Genomic DNA, 25072 nt, shown 5'->3' on the forward strand with positions numbered 1-25072 from the left:
TAGTTCCGTTTTCTGAAATGGATCTTGTGAACTGTTCAAAGATAGAACTTTTGTTAACCCCACGAATCAAACAGTCTAGAATGAACTGCTGCCAGAGAGGCAGCTGTTCTAAAAATTAGATTTTTATTGCTTTGTACTTGCTGCTTTACTATTGCTTTATTACGTAGCGGCAGGATCATGAAATACGACTTCCCCTTCAAAGCAAAGCCTTGCCTATGAAATAATTTTCAAGGAAATTAGCACAACCTTCTAATGAGATGACTTAGGCACAAAAAGCTGAAGAGAACACACTGTGTGCTAGCGCTTTCTTAAACAGCAGTAACTTTATTGCCCACAGATAATGCAAACATTTTCCACACTTGCTGCAATTCAGCAAGTTACCTACTTAACAAGGTTCACAAAAACTATTTATTTCAGAAGTACCCTATTGTTCTTTGAGCATATTCTCACTTCAGGTGTTTATTATTGCTCAAATCTACAGTCTGGTTGTGATTGGCCACTCAGTCATGAGATATGCAGAATTAAAGATGATACAGGACTTTCAGGAATTCATTTTTAATTAGAAAATATACCTGCTTGTAGGATAGAAAACAACCCAAGATAACAGTATTTGAATTTCTGAGTCCAGACTTTCTTTGGGCACAATACATCAGGATTTGAAGCAGAACGGAATATCAATAGAAAAAAATACTGTACATTGATTTTGAGAAGTAACATCTCAGCACAGATTAAGTGTTCACACTAAGGATGCTGTAGTGTCTTCTAAAAAAAAAACAAACAAAAAAATAAATAGGAAAAATATCATTGGTATTACACCAAAGAAAAGCTTTGAAGGCAAAAAAATGAAACCATCTCTTTTAGTCCAACACAATTACTCCAAACGGTGTATTATTGACTGTAGTTCTCTTACTCTGCTAGGGCACCTCCCCCAAAATGGGGATCTCCTCATTCCTCTCCAACGAGAGCAAATGTCCTTTCTTCTAGAACCAGGTCCTTAGGTATAATAGCTTTTTGAAGGAAAAGGAGGACAAAGGCGTAGCCAGGGCTTGGACTTGCCTCTGTAAAGCTTTTCCTAGCTGTCAGTATAAAAGCAAGGGACAGGAGACCTGGCTGGTATCTTTCACAAACGGACACTCTCACTTTACCTCTCGAGAGAAGACGGCTGCACAAGTGTTAAATTTCAGTTCGTTGCAATTTTCCCCCTCATATCCTGTCTAAAAAAGGAATTTGAATTTAAAGGCAACAGTAAACCACACATATGTAAAGAGAAAGTTTTGCTCTTTTAAAGTCAGTACACCAAGAAAATCAGAGAGACAACTAATTCCTGGGATATGTGAATAAAGGGTAAAACTCTTGCATTCTGACTGGGGCACAACGGTTTTGGCGTTCATGTGGAAAGTAACACTGTTGTGTATGGATTTAATGCACTAGAAGCCACATGAAAAAGTAACTAAGAAATGATTTAGTGGGTATTCTCGATAGAGACATTTAGCAGCACAGAAACAGAGGGACCTTCCTTCCCTCGTACACTATAAAATCCTGTTTTACACTAATATAACACTGCATAATCTCAATTCCACTTGTTAGTGCCAAAATGATGCATATCTCTTACAAATGGCCAAATTCACAAGCAAAACATTTAAACCAGAAATCATTTAGTTCTACATTTATTGCAGATATTAAAAGATTAACAATGCTAACATGTTTACTTACACTAAAAAGAAATGTCAGTTATCCAATAACATAAGCATCTAATTGTTACTAGCTTAGCACTACTGCCAATTTGCACGGAACAGAAACTAGCAAATTGCTCTACAAGATTAATGGCAAAAAACAACCAAAAGACAGTAGACACACCACTGAAGTTAGTTAAAATGTTCACTGAAGCTTGCAGTCTTCATGGAAGAGAGCCTGGAACTAAAATAACAGAAAAGAAGCTAGTAAACTTTAAACAAGGCAATGTATCTGCATAACAAATGTTTCACATGTACAAGTATTTAAAATTTTCAAATCAGAGCTGCCTGCAAAAGCAGGTCAAAATAAAAGGAAATTCCTTTTGCAAAAGGAGCGTAAGGTCATCTCTTGGTAAAACAAGATAAAAGTGGCAAACGGTAACCCACTTGAGAGCAGCACTGGAATCTCAGCACCAGTACTGCTCTGCTGATACCTTGTCCAAAATTAAAGTTTGGCACAAGAAAGACAGACCATACGACAGTCATCCAGGGTAGCAGATTAAGATTTGCCCAGTGTTCACCTTTATTCTCAAGATAGCATTATACTCTAAATTGAACTGCACTCAGGAAGGATGGTACCATTTTCCAATCTGGATACCAACAATTTTCCCAGATTGGGTAAGCAGGTGTTTAGCAAATGCACCCCGAATGGTACTATGTCCAACAAACTCCCGTTAAATCAGAGCAGCGCAGAATGCTGATCTGGGTCCGAGAGAGTGGATTTCAACCTAGTGTGAAGCTAAGCTTTGCCTTGTGCCTTTCTGCAAATAGCGTAACATATAATCAAGAATCCTTCCAAAATGTAAATGTGAAAGAAGAGGTGAACTGGAAGGTTGCAGGGAAATAAAAATTGTGAACAGCAACACTGGCAGCTTCATCACCGAAACTAAAAGAAAAGCTAAATCCTTTTGAGGGGGTCTGAGAAATAAATCAGAGGCCAACAATATTGGTTCCAGAGTGTCATTCTAAAACAGACTGTGACTGATAGATCTCCTTTTCGAAAGGCTCGAGTTTTACACTGTGTAACTGCTAATTAGGCACAGGAAAGAAAGAGGGGCAGTGAAGAACACACCCAAATAGGGACTTAACAGGTAAGCATACACTGCCAAATACTGTAATTGATGATCTTTCAAGTAGCCTGTGGTCCAAAACATTTAAGGATTTTAAACATCTCCAAGTAAAGCCTATGAGAAACATCTGGGCTAGCAAATGTCCTTAATCAAGTGTGACAACCGGACAACTTTATTTGTATTTATAGCCTTCAGGCTTCAACTTCTTGTAATGTAAAGGTGAAGACACATGTGATGTTCATGGAAAACCAGAACTACCAGCATATTTTTCTATACCTGCCATCGTGGTTTTATTTAGTGATTATGTGCTTCAAAGCAGCTAAAACTGAGTGATCAGAAAATTACACTACGACATGATTTTGCTTCTCATGGTTTCAAAGACCCATACAGTAAAGAAAAAAAAAAAACAACCCTTGCATTTGTAAACTAAAAGTGGTTGTTACAAGCAAGGAAAAGTTTGTTGCTACAGAATGAAAATGAAGACACTCCCTTTCAACCAGCAGGGTGTTTAATGGAGAAAGAATATAATTTTGTTCTTTAAACAGCAGGCACAGGCAAGTTGATAACTGAAGAACACATTTTCTTGCATATTTGTCAGTTAGGAACTTGAGATGCTGCTACATTACTGTGGGGTGCTATTAGTGGTGTACCACAAGCTCTTTGCTCTCCAAGAAGCATGGTGCAGGATGAAAACAACAGCAAGACAGCACTCACTCCTAGTAAGCAAAACATGCATCAGCACAAGATAAACTCTTTAAAGAAAACTTCAGTGAAGTAGGTTTTGGTACTATAACATTCAAGTGAAGACTTTTGACTAGTTTTAGAAAGGTAATGATGGAGAACGAGTACACTAAAAAGTGCAATATTAAATTCTGTCACTTTCAGTAATCCAGTCACAGATCCCTTATTGATGTGCAAGTCGGGAAAAGATGAATGATCAGACCTTGAATGTTTATTTGTGGTAACACTGCTAAATCTTTCATGTGTTCAGAACTGCTTCACCAAGCAGTTAGGTAATGCTTTTTGTTGAAGCATGGTAGATTAATCCAGTCTTCTCTTTCAGTAAGTTCTGGAATAGTCCCTTAAAAGTACAAGCTTTTTGTCTTACTTCTTGGGATTTTTCAATAAAGGAACTTCTGAAAAGCAAATATTTAATAGAAACAGAAATGACTCTTAAACTGATGGTCTTATAAAACTGATGATCCACTTCCAGATGACTTCCGAATATCTGACTTCCAAGTGTTTTCTTCAGTTTTCTGCAGACACATGAATTGCACATGCTCATGGCTTAAGCTTCTTTGAGAAGGAAAGAAATTATTCAAGAATGTTGGAGAAGAGCTGCAAATTTGTGTAAAAACAAAAAGTACACTTAAAATATGTACTACTTGTTCATTACAATGAAAAACCTTAGCAGCCGAGGTTTTCAAGGGAGAGTTTAGTGTTCTCAGACTCAGATGAACTCAGTTATTCATCCTATACTTAAACTCTAGAATCCTATACAAAATAAGCACGCAGATAGAGACTCTTCTTAAAATTGGCATATGGAGGAAAGGAAACTGCTTTATGCAGACTCCAGAAGTAGATCAGAAGATTAGCCCATCAATAAAATGTAGTGAAATAAAATCTGAACTGCCTTGCAAGAACTGAATTTGAGAAGATTCTTGGCTTCAGAAAGGATCAGAGCCAAACCAGGCTAGTCCTATTTTTCATGTTGTTTATTCCATTTTTTGGTAAGCCATCTCGTCACAAAACAGGCAAGCTTGGCCAAAGAGAGAGGTAAACAGGCACTTCCGAGAACAAAATCAGTTGTTTCTTCCTCAGAAGATGACATCCAAGTTGTTAGCTTGCACAACTAAATACAAGACTAACTTTAATCTTGGAAAATGTTTTAATACATTAGTATTCAAGTCCACTACTATAGAACAAAGTGTTCTTCATACTGGCATACTCTGCCGAAGATCTTTCACACAGCAGCCTTTGCATATCCGTGCACTTTCTAGCGAGCGAGTCTCTTATGTCAAACCTAGGAAGCAAGATTTGGGGTAATTCAGCAGTTCAGAGCAGTTCAACGTAGGTCTGGATTTTCATGAAATGTTAAGAAGCCAGATATACTCATGGAAACAGTAATATTTTCTTGGTAAAGGAGGACTTAAAAAACCCTGGTATTTTAATGTTTGCAGGAATTCATAAACCAGACGTGTCCATTGCACATACCTATTTACTTGCTCTTTTCTGCCTGTACATTTGTATCATTCTTTGACGGAAAACATCAAATGCATCTTCTTTATTTTCTTCCCCTGCAACACCCAAGCCCTCCCCTGCAGAGGTAGCACCCCTAGGGAGTAAAATGAATAGTTAGAACACTCTGTTTCTGTTACATTTGACAATGTGCAGAAGAGATCTAAACAATAGCTTCCAACATAGACACAATTCAAGTGGAGAGTAATTCTGCTTCATTTGGGGGAGAAGGGGAGCGGAGGCTTGGCACCTGGCATACCAGATCAACTATAAAACAATTCCCACCTCCCATTACACATGCAAATACCCACCAGAAGAAAATGCTCCTATGATATTAAGGGAGCAGTGAAGATATAATCATCTAACAGATCGAATTCTTACATGAACTCTTGTATTAACCACTTTATTCATGGTAGATAGGATCCTCTGTTGAAAAGATGGCAAAAATTGCCTTACTTCTTACATTTAAAAAATGACAGAAGTCAGAGACTTTGAGGAATGAGTAGGAAACACCACATAACTCTGGATAAAAGATGAAATTTTTACCAAGGGAACATAACGCTGCTTGCTTAAGACTTCTAGCACCCAAAGCAAGCTGAAGTCTTGTAGGACACACACCATAGACAAAATCTGCAGCTCCTGCCCTTCCAAGAAAAATTAGTCATTAACTCATCTCTCTTGATCTAAACATGCCAACAGAAGCAGACAGGCCTCAACAATATCAAAACAACTTTCTGCCCTGGAAGCAGATGGAGAGGATGACCCACAAGAATGCAGAGATACAAATAATTAAAAACCATCTCTTTCTCCAGGCTATGTGCATAGAACGTAGACATTACAAAGCTAAGATTAATGAAACTTCTGCCACAGGAATGATCCTCTGTGCCAGTTTTATCCTCCAAGTCAGTTACGTTAGTATTCTCTATTAAAGATCTCATTACGTGAAGTAAGAAAATTTAGATTGCCCCATGTACTGAAATTGGGATTTCTGTGCTATCAGGGTAAAATCTGAGGACCTTAAACAGAATAAAGAAAAATGATTCTTATCCAATCTCTATAGTAATAGGTCCACTTAAGCCAAGTAGATTGTTGTGCAATTCTAAAAGAATATTCACAGACTCTAAAAAGCAAATTCAACTTTACAGTCCACAGTAGAAACCCTGGGTGCTGTTTTTTCTTCTGAATGGTACAGAGTCTGACTTGCAGCTGTATGATCAAGTTAAGTTACATTTTAAATTAGGGTTAGAACTAAAGTCACCTGAAAGACCTCCCAAAACTTTGCCTTTTTTCACCTTTTACAGTATAACCTGTTTGAAGCAGACTCTCTTCATTTGCTGTTTCCATTACACAACAACTGCTTCATACTTCCAAAAAGAAAGAACAGATTTTTTTTTTTCTATTTACACCACAGTTCCTCTTCTAGATTACTTTGAGAATAAAAAAACTAATCAAAGACGCGAGATAATTACTCAGAGGAGGGTCTATCCCATAACAACATAACAATGTTCTGCCTTTGAGTGTGGTTTGTTTTTTTTAAAACATCTCTTGAACCGTAGTATTGGTCAGACCCATAGCTGTGACAAATTAGTTCTCAAGACAGGGAACAGCTCACAAGACTAACATGAAACTCCATTTAAAATTTCGGGACCCATCATTTCCATAAGGAGTCACCATGCAATTCATGTATCTTTTACAGTAACATAAATAAAAATCTCCTCAAACCTGCAAATATGACTTGCTCTCACAGCCAAAGACAAGCTTTAAGCTTTCCTAACAAAAAAGGGCCTCAAGTTTCGTTGTGTAACAACCGATGTGCTTGAATACATCAGTTTTAGATATCAGTGTTATATAACGACCAAGATATGCTCTACGCCAGAATTGGAGTGTCTCCAATTATTAATCCAGCCCCTTTTGCTCAGAGAATGAGATTAGACAGCACGTGGACTTTTCAACAAGTCATCAATAGAAGAGCTGGTAGTTTTCAAAAGGGGAGGAAAGAGTAGAGGATACAGATTACTAAATGAAAAAAACACCCTGCACTGTATCAAAGCAACTAACAAGAGAAAGCAAAATGTTAAATTGCACTGGTTTCATCCTCACTGAGATTGTCCCGAAGTATTGTACAAAGAATTACTTTGATGGGCAAGTAGAGAGGAGCACACCCTGAAAATAATCAATAATATGGAGTTCTCTTACATTACAGAAAAGGCCAACAAGTTTTTGTAAGAGGTACAGAAAGCAGTTCTTCACTACTCTTTGCAGGTGTCTTTACAAGAGTAAAGCAATGGACTCAAGTTGGAAAAACTGTATTTTCACATATTAAAAATGCAGTTCTTAAAGATGGCCAGAAACTTTTAGAATGTGGTGGGCTAAGTGTCAGACCAGATACAATTGAATAGCTCGTGATTAGCTGTGCAGCGAAACTTGTGCCAGGAGCTACAGAAACAAAAAAATTACTCATATATTTGGTCCCAAGAAGTTTTGAGGTTAAGAACCAAGGTTCTAACACTGGTGAACAGAAGAGAGCTACAGGTGAAGTGAGCTGCTTTCTCATTGTCCATTTGCTGCTGAGGAAGGAAATATAGAAAAGATAATGACGGCCACTGGACCACAGGAAGCACTAAGGAAAAAAGAAAGCAAACAACCAGAAGTATCCCACCAACTCGGATGACCAGTACTGTCCAAGGCATGAAGAGAAAAGAGAAAGCCCTGGAGAAGGAAGAATGTTAAACCACAGACTATGTGTGTGGACTAGAAAGCTTGTCATATGGGTTCAGAGGGAAATTAATAGTTTCTGCCTCCTTATTCAGTCAGGGAGTTGAAGGAGGTATTATCCATTCTCCATGCTGGCAGCAGTGGACACTGGATACAGCAACTTTAAAAGACAAAATGAAGATTCAAAAACAAAAGTGTATTTTAAAGGAAAAAGCACACTTACCTTCTGGCAGATGCACTTACCTCTTTCAGTATGCAGTGGAATGAATCACATAATTAGAGTGAAAACAAATTTGTTGCTAAACCTAGGAGTACTGCGTATGATAGTCGTAAAGTCTATTTATGTATTATGTATCTGGCATGATAGCAAGGAGATCCCCAGGATAATATTATGTGTTAAAAAAACCTAAATACACCAAACAACAAAAAACACTTCCTGAAGAACAGGGGCACCCATATATCTTTAGAAAGTGTCCGCACACTGCCGCATTCATGCTGCAGCCCTCAGTGATGTCAAACTGGATGGCAAGAAACAGCCACCTTCCAGACCAGACTTTGCCCAGCCTGGCCAGAAAAATGCGTGAAGTCTCCACGCTCAACTTTGCTGAGGCCAGAGGCCAACATCAAGAAGGAAACAAAACACTGAACTGGCCACATCTAGGTGGGTTAGATAAAGATAGTTACTATTAGAATCCCAGCCTTTTCCAGAGCTGTCAAATTTCTGTAGTGTGTTCCCATTACATACACTTTTACAGGCTCTCTGATTCCTTTTCCTCGTGTACCAAGGCCATGTCCTTCTTGCCAGCCCATCTTCTGAAGCATCTGGAAACCCACATTCCTGTTTGTCAGCTTCTTGTGTGAAAATTCTAAATCTTTTGGTTTCTGTGGAGAGGAAAAAAGAGAAAAACAAAGGGGTTTTTTGTTATACAAGATCGTGTATTAAAAATTCCTCAAAAACCCCCTATAAACTAAGTGTGTTTGAATTTCTGGATATACAGAAATATCTTCTAAGCAGCACTTCTCTAGCTAGACAGAAAAGTCTATCAAAGAGTAAGTATCTGCCTTGCCAGTTTAAAAAAAAATTAACAAATTTATTTCAGGTTCTCAAACTGTTTAATTACATTATTAAAATAGCAAGGATTACACCTTCATAATTTAAAAGGTATTTATGGTTTTTAGTAACAAATATCGAATGATCTGATGACTGAATCCCTATTACAAATACATAAGCAGTCAAATAACATCTCACCAATTTTGGAAAATTACAACATATTTTCCAGACAGCAATGCACTGATATATATATATATTTTTAAATAAGACAGGATTAACACACAGCTGTTCAATAGGGCTGTAATCATAAAACGTTTAATTTCGACACAGGTAGTTAAAAGACAACAGGAGCCATGGCTCTCCTCAGATTTAGTCCAGTCTTTTCCAGGATCAGGCTCTTCAGGTTTTAATTCCATTTTATGACAATAACACATTTTCAGAGGCTTTCAAGAGATCTTGTAAAGACAGTTGATTCTCAGAATGCAATGGCAAACCAGAAGAGTTCTTTACCTTCTTCTTCTTTGTAACTGGGCAACCACGAGGCCTATCATAAGCAATTCTGACAGGTTCATGCACTGCAAGTCAAATCAAAGACAAAACTCAGCGGTAAAGAAAACCAATTTTAATACAGAACTCCAAAAGGACTCTAACTCAATGCCTTGGCCTAAAATCAGAACCAACAAGAAAGATCAGAATAAAAAAAAAGAAAAGAAAAGAAAAGGTAAGACTTTTTGCCCTCCACCACAAAAAAGGTAATTAATACATGCATGTATTTAGTTTTGGACGTATCACGCCAGCAATACACTGATGGACGATATACTATAAGGACTTTAAATCTTTCATTTCCCTGAGCTTCTGTAATACTCTGATAGGAAATTCAGACTGGACCTAAATGAGATTACTCTACATCATTTTCACATCACAAATGACAACCTTCACCAATAAAAATCGTTATGCAAAGAAAAGACATTTGTTAAAGTAGCTGCAGAACACATATAATCAGTTTTAAGCTACTTATCTCTCAGTTCTTAGAATATCATGACCCACTCCCGCTGTGGCCATATTGACAAAATTTGACAGGCCAATCCGAAGGCTAAATATATTTAGTCCAACACTCAAAATATGTTCAGCGCTATACTTAAGTCTGTTACACCTTCCATAAATTGATAAAATAAACCCCGCAAAAACTACTACTGTTGAGTTTTTTAAGCGCAGAGAGAGGTTAACACTGACATATACTTAGAGAATATTTGAGGAATGATGTTTGATGCAAACTTTGCTATTGCACTATAATATAAAAAACTGTTACACAATTTATTCAGATTTCCCTTTGTCAGTTGAATGAACCTTCAGAGTGAACGTTGTATTCATTTTTGTATTAAAGACATGTAATTCTTTTAGCTAACAACAGTCAGTAACAAAGTACATAAAAATCAGGAATTCTGTACTGATACCTACAAAATATCTTTTAAGTAACACTCACCTTTTGGTTCTTCTATGAGGCAAATCCTTTTGGATGCAGGAATCATACCAACTTTCAGAGACTTGCTGCTGATTCGTTTGCGAGGAAATAAGGTACCAGGAGCAGGAGTTGATGCCTGTGTCGACAGATTTGGTATAGCACCATCAGACGATGTGGCTAGCTGCATTTCACCTGTTGAAATTTCCTCTCCTGTTTTGGAAATCATCTCTTCAGCTAGGTTTTCCACACTTCTACCTGCTGACACGTCATCCTCTTCTCCCTCCTCTGTTTGCTCCATTTCCATTTCTTCTAAAGGCTGGGAGATATCCTCCTCAAACTCAGCTTCCTCCTCATTATCTTCTTCCTCTTCCTCTTCCTCCTCCTCCTCCTCTTCTGAAATATCCAAATTTCTTTCTTCAGGTTTAGCACCTTCCCCAGCATCAGTTGTTTCTGACACAGCACTGAAGTTAATAGATGGACATAACTCATAGACTTTCATTCGGTAAAATTTGAAAGCAGAACTGTTTCGATCCTGTAGAAACCTGAGCAAAAATTACAGTGAAAAAAGTATCAGAAAGATATTTTATTTAGCTAGCATGAAGCAAAACATTAGAAATAAGTATCTTATTAATTTTTTGAATGGTCATTCCAGGTGTGCTTTTGTAGAACTGCAGGATTCCCCAACAACATGTACTAAGAACAGCAATCATTCTCCTCAATTCTTACAGACTGCTTTTTATCAGCACTTCTCAAACTGTGTTGTAAAGAATTCAGTACATTTATCTTCATTATATAGATGGAGACACTAAGACAAGATGCTAGCTCTGGATGACCCAGAAGGCAAACAGCAGACCCCAGAAGAGAATTCAGGTCTTCCAAATTTCAGTCATGCGGTCTATGTGGAAATAGGTGTATTGATTCTGAGAGACAGAAGAGATAACAGGGCTCCATTTTTGCTGGCGCAGTATGACTAAAAGAAAAAAAACTCGTGCTAATTTACACTAGAGCACTTAGGCCATTGTAATCAAAGCCTCACTTAAAAAAATAACAAGATTGAAAATACTTTGGCAGAACCCTGTTTCAAGATGCAAGCTGCTTACTTAAGATATAAAAGAAAAAATACATATATCAGTGCATGTATGCATTTGGGAGAAGTGTTTTTCTTTCTTAGATATTTCAGATATTCACCATTAATGGAGGTGCTGAGCAGGACAACAGGGAGTATTGCTCAAAATCCTCTGTTCCTAAACACGCTGAATAAAAGTACACATCTCAACAAACAGTAAAAGGAAATATCTCTTTAATAACTGTTTAGATGTCGTTTGATTTTTCTTATTGGCCCATTTACACAGATAAATGTGTAGGTTACTCACCAAAGATCTGGGTTATCTGCACTGTTGTCTATGCTGAACTGCTCAATTTCTGGTCCTACCTGAGCAACAAACTTGGCAAGCTTCTCAGCAGTTTCCATTGTTTTAGCATCCACTGCAAGAAACAGAATGCTCGTTATCTATAGCTTCATAGAAAATCTGCATCACTGGAAGGTCAATACAGTTGAGAAATAGCTACTTTAGCAAAATAAATGATTTTTAGAATTTCCAGCAGAACATTCAATGCCATTTCTTTTTCATATAATTTACAATTTAAAATCTAATCTTGAATCTTCACTTACCATCAGGAAACTGAGAGGAAAATGGTGGGAAAAGTTCAGGTGGTGCTAATAAATCCTCAGAATCTGTCCTTTCTTCTGCTGGCAGAGAGACCTCTGAACTGGTGGCACCTTGTGAGGATGAGGTGGTGTCGAGGGAAGAATTCTTCTCAGACAGGCTGGTTTCCGATACAGGAGGCTTTGACTGGACTGAACCTTGAAGATGCTTGTCTTGGTGCTTCAGCACAGTACCAGCTGAAAGCACAGTCTGTGTCCCTATGGTTGCTCTCCTCACCTTCCTTCCTCGAATACCATGTTGTGTGATAATTCCAAGCCTTTTTCTTTTAAATAGCCTTCTCTTAATACTTGCGACTTTCCTGGCATACAACATGGCCCTGACTGATTCTGTTGCAGATTCTTCCAGTGTTCTGCCCTCACCACCCGCTTCCTTTCCAGATGATGTCCGCCTTTGCATCTCCGATAACTTCAGTCTGTAATACTTGTATTCTAGACTATCTTCATCAGACAAGAACCTAAATAAAATCATATAAATAAAATGAAAGCCTAAGCTGAAAGCACAACTAATCTCAAATTCTCAGATCAGAAACTCAGTAGCAATTGATCCTTTTTTCCAGGGGCCTACACAAGTTGCTACATTAACATTAACCTGCATAGGTTTTTCTCAGAATAACAGCCAACTCCACTTCTAAAGCAGTAAGTAAAGTATGCCAAGCAAATAAATGATAGAGGGTGTTGACATAAATCATTTGGCTAGTAATTAATCAGCTATGCTGCAACTCACACATGAAGAGATACTGTCATATTAAAAGATCATTATACTTGGAAGTGCCTCAGCTTTCCTTTAGCAACATTATTCATAGAACACTAGATCCCTAAGTCCATTACCTTACTGTATGTTTGTATCAACTACATTTGCTTACTATTTTCATCTTGTAAATGTAAATTGCTTTTAACATCTTGTATTTGGATTGATATACAGTCATTACTGACAGATCAAAAGGAATGTGGTCTACTAGACAAAAGAGAAGCAGCAGGACAATTTCCAGGGATATCAGGAAGTATAATTAGCTGAGGAAACATTTTCAAAAAGCCTGATTAAATATACAGCAGGCTTTGATCTTACACCCATTGAATGAAATACTGAATTTAATTAAATATATCCCAAATATCTTCCGCAGAGAGTAGTATTACAACATACTGTTCAAACACACCTACCAATATTCAGGACAGTTCTTTTGAGCATTTCTCTCTTTGGCAGATAGGGTTCCTGAAACAATGCTATTCACCAGCTGCTCGATTGTCTCTACAACTTTCCGATCAGCTCGCTGTGGGGCTGTAAGAAGAAATAAACTGCAGTCATTGTATTGTTCTCATCAACAGAGTATCAATATGTCATCTTTGTTATTCTTTGACACACTGACATTTGCAATTTTGCAAAATATTAATACAAAAAAGGCTGCATTTAATACTAGAATAAATTAAGGAAACCTCAGAAACTTTCCAGCTGTCTTCTCGACTCAACTTAGATTCTAGAAGAGTTTATTACGAGAAGCACTGTGGTTTAAGAAACTTACCCTTTGCCATCCTGGGCAAGTTAAGCCATCCTTAAAATGGCAATTACTTATTGCACCAAAAGGATTTTGTGCAAAATAAGTATATTTGAACAGCACGCTGAAGGGGTGAGTTCCAAATTATTAGCCATTCAGTGTCAGTGCTGCAAGACCTCCCTGCGAAAGCATCTGAAGTTCAATTAGGATAAAACAGATGAGTATAGTAATGACTAAGAATGCTTTAGAGAGGATGAACTAGATGGCCTAATGCAGTAGAGGAGATAGTATTCCTATAGCTGCTAGTATATAAACAACTTCAAAGAAATACGCCTGCATCTGATAAATGTGGTAACGGCAACATCTCCGACTTTGCTTATATGCAAATACTTACTCCGTAGTGTAGCCAGTTACAGCTGTGGTCCTGGCCTCCCTACCTCAAAGTTGTGAGGCTGGAGGGTAGGGCAGCTGAAGCAGCCAAGGGCACAAGGTGAAGATCCCAGTTTTAAAGTATAAGCATGTGCAAGAGCAGAGAGGAAGGAGACATGCTTTCATCCACAAAGCTGAAAGCAATTGCTACAACAGATAGTATTTACTACCTGCCTCAGCACTGCTAGGGATTTACATGGAATTCCCAGAATTAGGAATTCCTGACCTAATGAAACCATAAAAATTGAGATTAAATGCTAGCGACAAATAAAGAAATTAGGTACTGCAAAGTATCTTACAACAGTTCACTCACTTTTAACTTTTGTGTCAGGAGAGGGTTTTTTAAGCTGTGCTGTGGACTCTGGTTCAGTTTTTTTCATCTGAATTGGATATCCACTCTTCTCCAACCAAGCCTTCAAGTTTTCAATATACTCTCTTCCAAACAACGTTGAATCATCGAAGTTTGGGAATAGTGTTGGTGCTGGAGCCATTTCCTGCAGCCCTACGGCTTCAAGTATTTTCTCTTGCCTAAAAACAGATGCTAGTGCAAAGGTCTGACCCAGAAGTGCTAAAGACTTACGACAAAGAGAAACAGTAGTCTCGAAAGCACTTGCCATTTCCCTTGGATTACCAAAACCACTTGTCTTAATGCTTAATTCGTAAGCATTGCAGGCCATAAGTAGTGGTGTAACACCTTTTAGAAGGCGGTCTTGTAGCCTCATTATGTATTTATCAAAAGGTTTTATTATTTCAAAGAAGCAGTTCTTTGTTTTCACAGCACCTTTGTCCAACAGCATATTTAAAAACTCATTGTCCACTTTGGGAGTTTTCAGAGCAGCATGTTGTAAACTCTTGATAGTAAAGAAACAATAATCTCTGTGTTCTGGCTTTAAGGAGCATTTGAATGAAGCAAGCATTTTTGCACAGGTTTCTGTCTCTAGCTCAAAGAGCGCTCCGAAGAGCCGGGAAAATTCTGCATCATTTTTTATTGCATGAAACCCAGCCCACTTTATAATTTCTATTCCGAATGTTGAAAAAATGTCCGATTCGTCCACAAGGTCAAAATTGAGATTTCTGAAAACATGTGCAGGCTTTGGAAGCCTGAGAATAGGTCTCTGGGTCGTTATAGTTGGCCTCTGATTAGGTCGTGGAGGCAACTTTTGATTAGGGTGCTGGACGGTCCCCGGCCTCTGGTTAGGTCGTTCAGCAGTTTCTGGCATTTGATCAGGTTGCATAGCTGGCTTCTGATCAGGGCCCGGTTGCAGTTTTTTAGCGTTCCATTTCTTTAGGGGAGTTTTGGTATCTCCTTTGAATACTTTAGTTTTAACAGCACCCCTTGTAATATGCTTTCCTCGCAGAACTCTTCCCCTGCCAATGTTGCCCCTCCGTATTGGGGGTCGGAACTCGCTGTCAGATTGAATTCCAAAGTCCACATCATACTCCTGATTTTCCATGTTGCCATATTCATCTTCCATAAGTCCTGGTGATCTAAAATCACCTAAAATATCCGAAGAACTAAAATTAGTTTCATGTGGTCCGGTGGATTCCCAAGAGTCAGGAGGGCCATAGTCCTGGTCATGAGAAGCCATGCCCCCATACTCCCGGTCATGGGAAGCTGGGCGTCCATATTCCCGGTCATGGGAAGCCGGGCGCCCATACTCCCGATCGCGAGATGCTGGGCGCCCATACTCCCGGTCATGCGAAGCTGGACGCCCATACTCCCGGTCACGAGACGCCGGGCGGCCAAATTCCCGGTCACGAGACGCCGGGCGGCCATACTGTTCATGGTAATAGTTATCTTTCCTTATGAGAGGACTAGTAGGTCTGTAAGAAGGTCCTGGATAGTCATCTCTAGGGTCTTCACTCCAGTCATCATGTGGATGGTGCTGGGCATTGTCATGAGTATATCTTCCATCATCATGAAAACTGTCTTCATATCTTGGTCTTGGGACTGGCCTGGAATGAGCTGTAATGATAAAAACATAAATACACCAATGCACTGCAAGTAGTATGGAGAAAAAAAATTAATAAACACATTTAGACACTTACAAGAGTCAACACATCAAAACTTCTGAAGAACAGTACACATATCTAACTTCAGGATATTCCCATTTGCTTTCCTACGTACATTGAGTAATTCACAATAAGCAAAAAGCAACAAATGATTAACAATGCCTAAACACACAGGACAAAACAATTTATTAAAAATTCTACTGTCACTAAAGCTGAAACGCAAGTTCTGCTATAAACCCCATTTTCTACTTGCTCACAACTTTCTCAGCCTGGGAAAATGCTAATGTTGTGCTCATAATGCTTCTACTCGGATTTCTCAGATGTAAAAATACCAAAAGCATGCACTTTCTGTTTCCACACTGAATGTCGGGATTCCACAGTTGAACAGAAGATCATATTTCCTACAAACTCATACACAATTATCTAAGATAACATTAAAGTCAGAAATACTAGAATTTCCTGCAAAGCGTCCAAGAATCCCTATTCCTTAATTCCAGTAGTTAAATTCAGAAACTAAAGAATACTTGAACAAATTAACTATTTAAAATAAATTATTTCTTTGGAGCTTACACAACTTTAAGAAAACAGAAGAGACCTGATTTTAACACTCTCAATTTCCTATGAATGTAACCCAAGTTGTTTTTCTAGACATTTTAAATATCAAATTTAGAAGATAAAAGAATTTGCAGATCATGTTTTGTATACATTCATTAGATTAACGTCTTGCTTTTAGCTTTTTCTCCAAAAATAACATGAAATACAAAGAGCCAAAGGCTTCAAATGCACTCCTACATTTACTTAACTTATCAGACATCGACAGAATTCCATCCCGCAGCAATGTCTCTGGAGACCTCCCTGAAATTGGACCCACTCTCTGATGCAGCCTGAACAGAATTCCTTTGTTTGAAATTCATTTTTTTGCCTGGAATTTGCATTCCACATTGAAACAGTGTCAGTCACACCAAGCTATTAGCCTCTTAAATAAAAATGGATGTGGAAAAACACCAGCGCAAGTCCACGTTTTAGGCAAATATACGTAAACGGAAGGCAAGAAATCTAACATAGCTGTTACCAGAAGAGCTGGTATAATCCACGGCACGTCACGCCCGGGTTTCATTACCTTTAAAATGATGGATTGTGTCCTCTATAGCATCACTCCGGTCCATGCGATACCTTTTAACTTTGTCCTGCACTACAGCATCAAACGACTCCCGTGTGATCCGCCGAGAGGCCATTTTTATCCTGTAGCAGAACAGCACAATGCCGTCCCTGGCCGGGGCACGGACGCTGGGGAAGGTCCTCCCGCTGCCGAGCCGCTAACGCTGCCGGCACCTTCCCGGCGCCCCGGCCCCCCCCCGGGCGGATTCCCGTGAGCACGGCGTGGGGGTGCGGGCAGTTCCCTCCCCCGGTTCCCCGCGAAGGGCGGCCCAGCCTGAGGTGAAACGCAACGTGAGGGGGGAGCCGCGGCCGTCGGCGCCTCCCGCCTTCCCACCCCTCACCGGGCGACCCCCGGCAGCTTGCTGCCCACCGCCCCGCGCTGCCACACGCGCAGGCACCGGGAGGAGGAGGAGACGCCCCCGCCCCGCCCCGCGGCCCGCCCCCGCCGGGAGCCGGCCCTGCCCTCACCGAGGCGGCACCCCCGCCCCGGTCCCGCAGCCTCCCCGCCACACGGGAATCTCCCAGCAGCCCCCGCGGGACCCTGCTAGCTCACCCCCCCCACACCCCCCACCCCGCCGCGCCTGCGCAGTGCGGGCCCTGCCGCGACGCAGGCGCAGCGTCCTCATCCCCTCAAGGCGGGTGGTTTCAGGGCAGCGCTGCCTTGGCGCGGGTCGGTACTAACGGTGAGGGCGCGGTCCCGGGTCGGACGGCGCCGTAAGCAGAAGGGGAGAGGGCGGGAGGGAGCGGCCCCGCAGCCTTCCGCTCCGTTGGCGGGGCCTTGGGGCACCCGCTGCCATGCAGGCGCGCCTCAGCCAGTCCCCCCTCCCCCCGTACTGCGCATGCACAGAAGGCAGCTGACCGCATGTGTGTGGCGAGGGAGCACGTTACGGGCAGGACGCATGCGCAGTTGGACACCCCGGGTTCTTTTTCGCCCCGCTTTTTTTCTCGTGAGGGGATTGGCGTGACTTTTTGCATTGGTGCATGCGCACTGGGAGGGCTGAGCCAGGGGAGGGTGGGGTTGGAGCCGGCTTTACTCGCCGACTGTGTACGGTGGCCGAGTAGGGCCGGTCCTCTCAGCCCGCTGCTCTTTGTCAGGCGGGAGGAGCCCGTCAGGGAGCGGCGCTGCGGGCGGCGAGGGACGGAGGTGGGTCGTGAGGAGAACCGAGGCTCCTTGTGCGCTCGGGAGCTCCCCCAGTATCTGCGCCCGGTTCCAGGGTCCTCTCCGGGGTAGGCCTCGCCGAAAGACTGGGGGGCTGGGCCTGCTGAGGGGGATGCGGGGATGAACCGGGGCCCCGCTGTGGGAGCAGGGACAGAGGCAGGCCGAGGGGCTCCGGGCTGTGTTAGCCCTCGAGTGTGTGGGGTCTGGGGGCCCTGTGTGTCTGGGCAGGCTGCCCGCCGTGCCCCTCCGGCAGGCGAGGTGCGGTGAGAGCCGTGTCATGGTAACACACCCATCCGCAGCAGAGCAGCAGCGGCTTCCCAATCCAAATCCTGGGCCTCTGAAATTGCTCCTTATTTCTTTTAATTGGTATATTTCTGCCCGTTAAAACAAACAAACAAACATCCCTTTGGCTGTATATTTTTGGTTTCAAGTTCTGTGCTTTTGTTTTGGAAAAGAGCAAGTCACTGCCTTTGTTTCTGATTAACCTTAGAAGGTTTTGCACCAAACCTAATTGTGGACTATCTTAATGACAGGACGAGGAAGCAGTTTATCCCATTCGAGTAAAATGGGATCGAAACAGATTGCGCAGGAAACGTTTGATGATGCAGTGCAAGAAAACATTACAGAATTTGAAATGGATCCAGAAGAGGCTGTGAGAGAAGCTGTGCAGCAGTTTGAGTCCCAAGGTATTGTGAATTCATCTACTTTTGCAGTTCAGGTTATTACAGACTGAGGTTTTATGTATCTCAAAATTTAAGAGAACCTGCATGCAAAGATTGATCATCTGGTATTGAAAAGACGCCTTTGTGAATTGGAACGTAGGTACTATTAATGCTAACCTAGTTTCATGAAGTAATTATGACTGGAAAACTGCTTTAGGTGAAACTGCAGGGTGCAATTTGGTGAATGAAATTGAACTCTTCCCCCCCCCCAATTGACATATAGCTAGAATCGATGCTTTGTTCCAGGACACATTTGACCATTATAGTTAGCCAGAACTTTGGCAACCTTTCAGCATCTTTGTGCATTGATCCACGCTTTACAATAACTTTATCTTTGTTCACTGGGGTTAACTTGACAAATTTTACCCAAACTCCTGTAACTAATATTAATCTTGTTTTTGTTTTTCCTTTTAGGTGTTGACCTAAGCAATATTGTGAAAGCTGTGCGGCAGCCTGCCTCTGAAAATGGTCAAAAACAAAAGCATGAAATTTTGCTGGTAGGAGCACAAATTTATGTTGTCTTCTAAGGATCAGGTTTATATAATAGTTCAAGTAATAGACTAAGAATAATGAGACATACCTTCTACGTCTGCCTCTGTCCCATTTCTTTGTAAGCTCTTCAACAAGCAGTTAATCCCATCTATTCTGCAAACCAGGAGTAATATAAAAGTTCAAAAAGCTAGATTGCGCTTTTCAGTGGCAGTATCTAGGTAAGTGCAAAATGACAGTATTTCCTGCCTAGGAAATGCAGAGACTGCCTTTCATAACTTAGAAGCAGATTCTGCTTCAGGTAAACTCAAACCACAGAAGAACTTTAATGAAATAAATACAAGTAACCTAAGTGGTAGCTGTTATCTAGCCCTTCTGAGGGTAGATGAAAAGATTGCATACAGTCCCTCACCAGCAAGAATATAAAAATACTCATGCACACCACTGACCCCTGTGAAATGTGCTAGTTGGACCCAATTCGCCTGCTGCTGGTCAGACTAGCGTACGGTGACGGCGTGACATTGGTGGCAGAAGTACAGAGAAGCCCCTATTCCTCCAAGGGTCCTGTGCATGAAGACAAAATGCTGCTCTTTTGAGACAGCCATTCCTTAGATATGTCAAACTCTTTGTAAATTTAAAAGATGACCATTATTATAAATAAACAAATTTGACTGACTATAAAGAACTGTTCTCGTTCCTTTGCAGTTCAGATCAAAAAGTAACTCTTGTTCTCTTCTTTAGACTTTAGATTCCCTTGGGAGAGCTGTTGCTGACTCTGATCTTGCTGAGATGGCCAAGCAGCTAGTGGTCTTCACTGATCAGTGCAAAGAACAGCTGGCTTTCCGCTACCTGGCTGGGCAGAATGGTGCCTATTCTGTGGTATTCTCTGCCTGCCAGTTGGCTTCAGGAGACAGAAATTTAATGCTGAAAGCCTTTTGTACTCTGTCTGCCATCTTGGATGGGCAGCCAGACCTACTTGACTCCGCTGGCCAGGATCTACTGCTACAAACTCTGAAAGAATATAGGGAGGATGCAGAAATGACGCTGGCTGGGATCCGATGCATTCGGCATGCCTGTCTGAAACACGAGCAGAATCGTCAGGACTTTGTGAAAGGTGGGGTTCTCCCACTTCTGACTGGAGCTATAGTCCAGCACGGAGACAGTGCCGATGTCGTCCGGATGGCCTCCTCAGCGCTCAGGATCATGACGTTTGATGACGACATCCGCGTGCCCTTTGGTCATGCTCACGATCATGCCAAAATGATTGTGTTGGAAAATGATGGGTTAAGAGTCCTCATTGAAGCTGCAAAAGGTAAAATTAACCCTGTGACTGTTGATCCTAATTTTGAATCATCTGTGCTTTCTTATCTCAGAACTGTGTTTTGTTGTAACTTGAAACTCCCCAGAGATGATTCAGAAATTTGCCACTAAAATGATGTTTAATTCTTCTGATGAAATGTGCCCCGAGAGAGAAAAATGACTGCTCCAGAGGCTATCAGCAGCACCAAGGTGATGGTTATCAGAGCTATTTGTCAGTCTATCTAGGAAGTATTTTAGAGCCCAGTGCAGGTTTACAGGCACATCATCCCCACTGAGGTGCTGCATTCTTGCCAAGGAAAGATACTCTGTCTCCGTCTTGATACAAGGTGAACAGGATGTCATCTGTGTTGATGTGTTTTAATATATAAAGGGAAATTCACTGTTTCCTGTTGTGTTGGTTTGTTTTTTTTTAAATGAAGCAAAGTGAAACACCTTGATTCTGCAGCACCCCTCATTCCTCGTAGTTACTCCATTCATCATCTCTCCTCTGCAGCATTCACAGATAACTCCAGTGTTCTCAGTGAACTGTGTGCCACCCTTTCCCGCCTCTCTGTCAGGAATGAATTCTGTCAAGAAATTGTGGACCTTGGTGGCTTAAATTTTATGGTGGCTCTCCTGGCTGACTGCATCGACCATCCGGTGAGCGATATAAAGTGTACTTGGGAGTGCAGGTAATGCAACAGGGTGTGTTTTTCAGTTTAAAGTCCTGGCTGTGAATGGGCCTTCGACTATGCATTATTTTAGGTGCAGTTAGGGTTGAAACCCAACCACTGATCTCTATTTACCTCCCTATTTATGGCCTTATACACAGAACTAGGTTACATGTGCTCTGTCAGATGAGAATGCAGTAATTCTGAGCCCCTTGCTCATAGTTACTTCCTCTGTCCTCCACAAGCAGAACTCTGCTTGCTCCCAGAAAAGCTGAGCTTCTGGTTTTCCATTATTTTAGCTAGAAGAGATTCAAGAGGATTTAGATGCTCAGGTCCCAGAGGGTTGATGTTTGATTCTTTAAGCTTTTTGGAAAACCTCTGCCAAACTAACAAGGTTCCTTATTACTCTGTCATGTCTGTGATGTGAGTGACTGAGAATAGTGTTGCTCTTCATAACTGGGAATTACAACTGTTTGAATGGAGTTGCTGGGAGACATTCTGGTTGGCTTTCAAAAGTCTGTAAAACTCTCTCTGCAGCTTTCTAAGCTGTTTTTTCTTGGTGAACACAGGACGTGGTGAAGCAGGTGCTGAGCGCCATCCGAGCGGTTGCGGGTAATGATGACGTGAAAGATGCCATCGTTAATGCTGGGGGAACGGACCTCATTGTGCTTGCTATAAGCCATCACCTTGCTAACCCTCAGGTACGCACCTAAGTGGTTGATGAAGTCCCGCCAAGTCTGGGAATGGAGATCAGGTTTGGGCTGCATGATGTGATGTAGCTGTGTTATCTCGTCTTGTGTAGGGGAACAACCCGCAGCGTTGCTCTGACTTGTGATAAACAGCTTATGCTGAGAGCAGATACGTTCTAAGTACAGTTGTTGAACGATTGCAACTGAGCAATGTATTAAACCTTTAACATCCAGTTGTTGTAGAGTGGTTAAGTGCATGCTTTGGCAAATATTTGTGTAAATGTAAAGGTAAGTCCACCTTATTATATTAGGGTTTTTTCTTGTTCCTGAATCAGGTGGATACTGGATACAGTGTTTTACACCTCTGGGGTGTACAACTTGTAAACTTGTAAAACTTGGGGTGTAAAACCTCTGGGGTGTAAAACTTGGTTTACGTGTCAGAGAAGCAGCATGTTTCAGTGGAAGAAACTTATAAAAATAAATTTTAAAAATTGCCAAAAGAGGAAACAAACTCCAAACACTTTTTTTCCTTAAAGCAACATTTTCAGCCCGTGAGTGTCTCTTCCCCTTTGCCTTGCAGATCTGTGAGCAAGGTTGTGCAGCCTTGTGCATGTTGGCTTTGCGCAAACCTGAGAACTGTAACGTCATCATGGAAGGCGGAGGGGCGTTGGCAGCTCTTCAGGCTATGAAAGCTCACCCACGAGAAGTGGCCGTACAGGTATTTGCCTCGGAGCACTGAATTATTTATTCAGGATTGGTGTTGGCTGTGTTTACTGCTTCATTGGGATTTTGGCCTTTTCTTGACAAATACCAAAAGGTTCTGAGTACGTTGGGAATGCAGCATCTAAATGCAGGACTCCCTACATCTGTCACCCTGATGTCATCAGAGCAAAATTTAATTTGGGTTTCAAATCCACCTGAATTCAGGTTCAAGCGACTGTGGAATGCCATCCTTCTCTTCCAGGCATTACTTCTCATCCTTGAAAGGGCAGGATGAGGATAGGCTCTTTCAGACCCAGCCTGTGCTACGATGTTATCTGTCCCATAGGAGACATTGCCATCTGTTCTCCAGAGTCAAATAAAACACCTACATGGCAAGAAGTTAGCCTCTGGTTTCTCGTGCGAGTCTCAGTAGGTCCTGTGTCCGCTTTTGTGCTCTCCAGAGTATTGAAATACCATAGAAAATATTTTCTGAAGGAGTAGTTTAAGCTAACTGCCAGGGAAGGTGCCTGGAACAGCGTCCAATGGGGTGGAAAAGCAGGCCTGCTGTAACTGGAGACGTCTGTCTTAGCATTATTTAAAGAAGTACTTGGTATTGCCTGGCTGGTGTTTGAGATTTGTGGGTGTTCTGACAGAAGCAGGAGGTTTCGTTGTATAAACTTCAATGTGAAATAGCAGCCATACTTTTGTCCATGGATTTTATTCTCCAGGAAACAGTTTGTTGCTGTCTACAGCATCTCCCGTTTGGTTGCCCAGAAAAGTGGTTAGTTGGAGGCAGCTCTGTTTTGTGTGTGCCAGCATCCTACATGGATGGTCTTTCCCTACAAAAGATGCTAATATCTCTCATTTACCTCTCTCCTCAGAAACAGGCTTGCATGCTGATCCGCAACCTGGTCTCCCGGAGCCGGGACTTTTCTCAGCCCATCTTAGAGATGGGAGCCGAGAACCTAATAACAGAAGCTCGTGCAACGCACAAGGACTGCGATGATGTGGCCAAAGCTGCGCTGAGGGATCTTGGCTGCAAAGTGGAGCTCCGAGAGCTGTGGACAGGTCAGAAGGGAAGCCTAGCTCAGTGAATCGTCACTCCACTGAGCAGTGGAGCTTCAAGACATCTATGTACATGAAGTCTAAGGGGGAAACAAAGTGGCATGGATTAATTTGCAGTTACATTGAACTGCAATATCTGAAGCAAATGCCTGGCTTGCGAGGCTGCGGTGAACTTTTTATTGGGAGCTACAGCTGAAATGGCTTTATGCATTCACAGGCTGCAAATCAACTCTGTGTAGTAATCATTCCCCGAATCATCTAATGCCTGAAGATGATCTGCTCCCCCCTGTTGTTATGTATGTTACTTGTGTACAGAACGGGGCCGTTCCCACGTGCTCTGTTCTTTACAGTAAGAGCAGAAGTGGCTCTTTTCTGGTAGGAGTTTGGTACGTACCGTGGCAGCTGGTTCTGATTTGTTCCTCTGCTCTCTGCCAATGGAGGCTAGCAGCCTGATCTGGTAATGGGATGGATGAGGAGGAATCCCATCATTTGTGAATGTGTTCTGTCCTGTTGTCCTGTTCTACTAACTGTTATTTTACTGCTGACCGTATGCTGTGTTGCTTCTTTGTTTGGAATTTTCAGCCAACATAACATTTTAAGCAAAAGCAAAGTAAGGATTTTTGGATAGTGTGGCCCAAAGCAACATGCTTTATGATGCTGCCAGTTGCATCCAGGAGGAAAGTTCATGTTCTCTCAGTGAGATGAGCAAGTCGGGGAGTAGGGTAGCGAGGATGGTAGTTTCAAAGCAGGGACAAACTGGCAGTGGTGCCACGCAGCAGGGAGCCAGCACGGGGGAGCCCAGGCTTTGGTTATATCTTAGCAGGGCGGCACTTCCCTGAATCCAGGAGTGCTGTAATTGTAATGAAGAGGCTGTGCGCCTCATGGACTGAAGACAACTGTGGACTTTGGGGCAAAACAGGAGAGGTGAAACATCCAGAAAGGTTCTGAAGTCTCAGCCAAAGGCTTCTGTGTACCTCCAGCCACGTGGTTCCTATTTCTTGCTGAGCTGTATTGTTACCAGCTCTGCTATGGGTGCTGAACCTTCCTCCTGCGCTGCTACTGGTGTTGTACTTGAGTGGATGTTTTCTAATGTGATTTTCTCTGTAGAAATGTTGACCCTATAAAACATAAAAATGTACAAGGGTGGTTCAGCTCTTCATGGAGCCTTTTTGAGACAGGAAAAGAAAGGTG

At 41.7% G+C, this 25072-nt stretch overlaps 2 protein-coding genes across 11 annotated transcripts; one reads left to right on the forward strand and one right to left on the reverse strand.

Moving 5' to 3' along the window:
* Positions 1 to 44: 44 nt before the first annotated feature.
* SUGP2 (SURP and G-patch domain containing 2) lies at positions 45 to 17924 on the reverse strand. Of its 8 annotated transcripts, none has more exons than XR_012039598.1 (11): positions 17048 to 17496; positions 14228 to 15880; positions 13154 to 13271; positions 11942 to 12450; positions 11643 to 11754; positions 10291 to 10811; positions 9318 to 9382; positions 8502 to 8638; positions 5018 to 5138; positions 1146 to 4826; positions 45 to 762 (listed from the first exon to the last, which is right to left on the reverse strand). XR_012039598.1 is itself a non-coding variant. In XM_072845617.1 (11 exons), exons 2-10 carry the CDS (start codon positions 17160 to 17162, stop codon positions 5018 to 5020), a joined length of 3351 nt encoding a protein of 1116 aa, XP_072701718.1. In that variant the 5' UTR covers positions 17163 to 17169; positions 17768 to 17924; the 3' UTR covers positions 45 to 4826. The 8 variants fall into 8 exon arrangements, 6 of the variants coding, with proteins under 6 accessions (XP_072701718.1, XP_072701715.1, XP_072701713.1 ...); XM_072845617.1 differs by adding an exon at positions 17768 to 17924 and having other exon boundaries at positions 45 to 4826; positions 17048 to 17169; XR_012039599.1 differs by having other exon boundaries at positions 51 to 762; positions 1146 to 1214.
* ARMC6 (armadillo repeat containing 6) lies at positions 17672 to 25018 on the forward strand. 3 transcript variants are annotated; one of them, XM_072845629.1, is made up of 8 exons: positions 17672 to 17768; positions 18778 to 18930; positions 19381 to 19463; positions 20197 to 20767; positions 21269 to 21414; positions 21995 to 22126; positions 22695 to 22832; positions 23698 to 25018. In XM_072845629.1, exons 2-8 carry the CDS (start codon positions 18810 to 18812, stop codon positions 23908 to 23910), a joined length of 1404 nt encoding a protein of 467 aa, XP_072701730.1. In that variant the 5' UTR covers positions 17672 to 17768; positions 18778 to 18809; the 3' UTR covers positions 23911 to 25018. The 3 variants fall into 3 exon arrangements, with proteins under 3 accessions (XP_072701730.1, XP_072701729.1, XP_072701731.1); XM_072845628.1 differs by lacking the exon at positions 17672 to 17768 and adding an exon at positions 18073 to 18229; XM_072845630.1 differs by lacking the exon at positions 17672 to 17768 and adding an exon at positions 18101 to 18312.
* The last annotated feature ends 54 nt before the right edge of the window (positions 25019 to 25072 follow it).

Source organism: Ciconia boyciana, chromosome 24 (assembly GCF_034638445.1).
Source record: "Ciconia boyciana chromosome 24, ASM3463844v1, whole genome shotgun sequence".
NCBI classification, from domain to species: Eukaryota; Metazoa; Chordata; class Aves; order Ciconiiformes; family Ciconiidae; genus Ciconia; species Ciconia boyciana.